Source organism: Dipodomys ordii, unplaced genomic scaffold (genome assembly GCF_000151885.1).
Source record: "Dipodomys ordii isolate 6190 unplaced genomic scaffold, Dord_2.0 Scaffold133, whole genome shotgun sequence".
Taxonomy (NCBI): domain Eukaryota; kingdom Metazoa; phylum Chordata; class Mammalia; order Rodentia; family Heteromyidae; genus Dipodomys; species Dipodomys ordii.
In genome coordinates, this window is record NW_012267349.1 from 515639 (window position 1) to 520004 (window position 4366).

The 4366-nt window shown below is 41.2% G+C and overlaps 1 protein-coding gene and 1 pseudogene across 1 annotated transcript in view; one reads left to right on the top strand and one right to left on the bottom strand.

The window, feature by feature from the left end:
- Positions 1 to 2668: 2668 nt before the first annotated feature.
- Positions 2669 to 4281, bottom strand: LOC105996614 (annotated as a pseudogene).
- The window catches only part of Slc35f5 (solute carrier family 35, member F5), a 29715-nt gene continuing 29619 nt past the window's right edge, over positions 4271 to 4366 (top strand). The window contains exon 1 of the mRNA XM_013030799.1: positions 4271 to 4363. Coding sequence (XP_012886253.1) covers positions 4271 to 4363 — 93 coding nt within the window. The remainder of the gene's footprint in view (positions 4364 to 4366) is intronic.

Sequence of the window (4366 nt, forward strand, 5' to 3'; positions counted from 1 at the left end):
ATTTAAATGATCAGAACTCACTTGACTTGTCTTATTCCTCATTGCTTCACTTCTCATACTATGCTCTGCCAAACCAGTTTTATCCCATAAATCTGGACACACCTGTTTTTCTTGGCCATACTTATAAACTTGCTTAGTGAAAAGTCCTTTCCTCCCTTATTAAGATCTGACCCATCATTAAAATCAGGCTTAGAGCTGAGGGTGTAGTTGGTGGTAAAGTTCTTGTCTAGCATGTATGAGGCCCCACCACATCAAAACATCAAGCTCATTTTCTACTTCTTTTCTGAAATCTTCCCTATCTATATATGCAAAAAGAAACTAAGTCATGAAAATTCTGATTCATAGACAAAACATGGAAATTATGGGGTCAATCTTGCACTGCTTAGAGCTGCTTATTCTATAGATGTTTGGAACTTTTACTGGAAATTTCATTTAAACCTGTTGATATGTTGCTACTCCAACTTGCCCATAAACACCATGAAACCCAGGATATGATTACACCCAATAAGTCTTAGTATCTTAGTTATCTCAGAATCTCCCAAGTATATGACCTACCCAATAAATGCAGTAAGGTTCAAATTCAAGAGAAGTCTTTGAGAAATATATATATATATATATATACATATATATATTTACTCTTGATCTATTTAACCATGTTTTAGAAGCAAATGAAATCAACAAATATTTGTCCAACAGATCATGTGTATAACATCTTAGTAGGTATTGCAGAGAATATATATAAAATAGACATATGTTAGAGAATAACTATAAAAACAGTCAATGTCCATATGCAAAATAGAACATATGCAAAAATAGAACTCTTACTACAGCCTCTAAATGAATCAGACCAAAAAGGTAACCACAATATTTACAGATATCAACACAGAACAATAGGACTAGACCAGTAACTGCAATTTGGAAAAACCAAATATATACCCTGTAGCCAACCACTCAGAATGCTTTGCTTCCAGTTAGCTTGCCACCAGTTTAGCCATGCTAATAACCTCTAGTCATGGACATACCTGGAAAGCATACCTCAATCTTTTATCTTACTCCACTATAAAACTTTTACTCTTCTCTGCTTGCCTTTGAGTCACTGCCAAATACAAGTGATGGTGGCTGTTGCGCTTACTAGAGCAAGCTGTGAATACACATATTCCTTGGTATTCCTGGGGCATTGGTTCTCATATCTCACCTCCATTGGATACCAAAATTTGATGACCACATACCTTATATCGTCTGCATTAACTTATATATATCCTCTCATACACTATAAATTAGCTGTAAATTATTTATAGTACCTAGTATAAAGTATAAATGCTATTAAACAGTTGGACACTATATTGTTTAGGTAATAGAAGAAAAATCATTGTTATATTCAGTACATATTTGATGTTTTTCTTGAATATTTTCAATCTTCAGATGTTTGACTCCATAAATATGAAACCCATGGACATAGAGATTGACTGTAAATATCTTTCTTCATATTTGGGTGTTCATTTGTTTCCTTATTTGGAATATACAGAATTATTGTAGGTTGTTTCCATTACTAAAAATCCCCAAAGACTCATAATTAGTTGATTTACTAGGGCTTAGATTTAAACTGTAGTCTTTGAGACTGGAATAATGGAGAGTTACATAGTGAATGCCCTATAGACACACTAAAAGCTTTGATTTTACATCCATATGGCAACATATGTATTTTTGAGTGAAATTAGAGTGTTTAGACTGTATAGGTGTTGGAGTTCATACCTGATGAAACTTGAGAGATTTTACAACTTTTATAATAGATTTTAAAAAAAACGACTAACTTTGAAGAGAAGTGAAATCAGCAAAAATAAACGGTCATGCCTGTGAAACCAGGAAAACTACCTCCTACAGAAATAGCTTAGGAAAGGAATTAGGTATATTGAAAGGTCAAGAGACAGCAGGATGTTCAAGTTTATCTAACAGATATTGACTGACAACCCTGTAATAAGCACTATCCTACTGTGGATATACATATACATACAGTGAAAGCCAAGCAAAAATCTTCAATTATATGGAGTATTAGAAAATGTACAGCTGGGATTTGGTGGGAGGGAAAAAGTTAAAAAATAAAACATGTTACTAAGACTTACTGACATGGAGGTAAAAGTGGAAGTTGGCCTTGGCCTTTAGCCTCAGGTACTCATGTTAAAGCAGAAGAATCACTTGAGACCAGGAGGTCAAGGTTACTTGTAGCCAGATAGTAGTATGCTTTCTTAATATGTGCAAGGCCCTTTGTTTTATCTCTATCTCTCTTGATAAAAATAAAACAAAAAATGACATTCAGAACTGATACTAGCAGATCAGACAGCAATTTTCCAAGACAGACACTGAAGTACCTGAGGATTTGGCCTTGGAAAGGTATATATATGCAGGGGTGGTAGTGAAAGGAGTATCTGAGATGGTCAGGAGGTGTTAAAGGGCAGAAACTATGCCAGGATCTTCTTTAATTTTTTTTTAAGTCACAAATACCTTTTAATCTGCACAGTGACAGTCATCATTATCTTAATCTACATTGCTTATGAACTGTATGATCTTTAACAATAAAACCAGTTTTTGCAAATTGGGTGATATGTACATTTCTTTCCTTTGGCTTAGTGTCAGCTGTTCCCTCTTTCTCTCTCATTCTCTCCCTCCCATCACCACCCTGAGTTGCTTAGTTCACTTTCATCAATGTCCTGTGCAGCTGATGGGCCCCCCTGAAGTATTTTTTCACCAGCTTTCTACTGATTCTGTACTTTGCTCCCACCTTCCCTAATATGTGCATGTGTATACACCATATATGAGGTAAGGAATACAGAGTCATCAAAAACGATAGGACAAATTAAGATGGGGTTGTTTCCTTATCTTCAGCGTTCTTTTTAGCATGCCTATTATTTTATATACAAATGAAGGTGTGCTTGGGTATTGCAATTTGGTGTTTTTCTCCTGAGACTATCCTCTTTTGGTCTTACTGTGTATGGTAACTTGAGTCCTGTTTTATTTTGTCATATCTCATTGCAGGTTAATTTTAACATTCGCATATCAGCCAGGCTCTTCTTACAGAGCACTCTAGTAGACTTTTCCTTCAGAGTACTCAGGAAAAAAATGCTCATGTTAAGCTAGGTTTCTTTTCATTTTCCCAAGATTAAATGATTATTTAAAAAGCACGCCACACTGTATAAAAATTAACATTCGGTCCCATAATTCTGTGCATCTGGGACTATAGAAACGTCGTCACTGTCCCTGCCCCACATCTTCAAATTAACGTTCTCAGGTCATAACAATAAGTCTTCCCACAGGGGACCTTCCAGAAAAACAAGCTATTTCCTCAGCTCCTATTTCCCTCTTTTTGCAGCATGTACCAGCAATCTATCCAAGAGGTAGATAGTGGGGAGTAAGGAGGGAATCCACCAGCAAGATTAGGTACAAGCACAAAAGGATAGGTCAACATACTGGCAAAGAATCCGGTAACAGTTCGGGAATAACTTTTCATTTCGTTCATGGTAGAAACCCCACTGTCGAGTGCATAGGTGTTGACGAGGTAGGCCAGGGAGTCACAGAGCCACAGAGAAATAATGTCACCTAGGAGGCCAGGAATGAGACCCGCAAAACATCCCAGGACGCCCTCTTCCCATAGACGGTTGACTTCAGATTCCTGACTCCTCAGGTTGTCCAGGTCCCCAGAGCGCTGTACAACTTGGCTATGGACCACCGTTCCAAGGACTCCTGAACACAGTCTGGGAGTGAAGCCTGTGAACGAGCCACGCTTCCCACCGATGCTGGCAAGGTGCTGCGCAGAACAAGAGACCAGGAAGCTGACAGCCTTGCCGCCCGAAACTATGTGGTCCCATTGGTGGAGGAAGAGGCTCATACCCCACCTGGATGAGCACTTGCACCGTCCGTGAACGGCTGGGACAGGCTGGTGAGACCGGAGCCCAGGAGCACTTGACCGGCCAAGCCTGCCATGAGGGCACCCGCGGACGGACTTTTTTTTTCTTTTGGTCGGTCGTGGGGCTCGAACCCTGGGCCTGGGGGCGCTGACCCTGCGCTCTGCAGCTGCAGGCGAGCGCTCTACCACCGGAGCCACAGCGCCACTTCCGGCTTTTGCGTGGCTCACTGGAGATTAGAGTCTCTCGGGGTCTGCCTGGGCTGACTTCGAACCACGCTCCTCCGATCGAAGCCTCCCGAGTCGTTCGGATGACAGGTGTGACCCACAGGCGCCCAGTCTCCCCACCGCCAGGCCAGGCCTCCACGGCCCCGGATGCCGTCACCCTGGAGACGTGACCCCGCCTCCACGGCCCGCCGTCGCGCCGGCGTGTCGTCACCAGCGCGCCGCCGGCGGCCGGCCAGGGAGGCG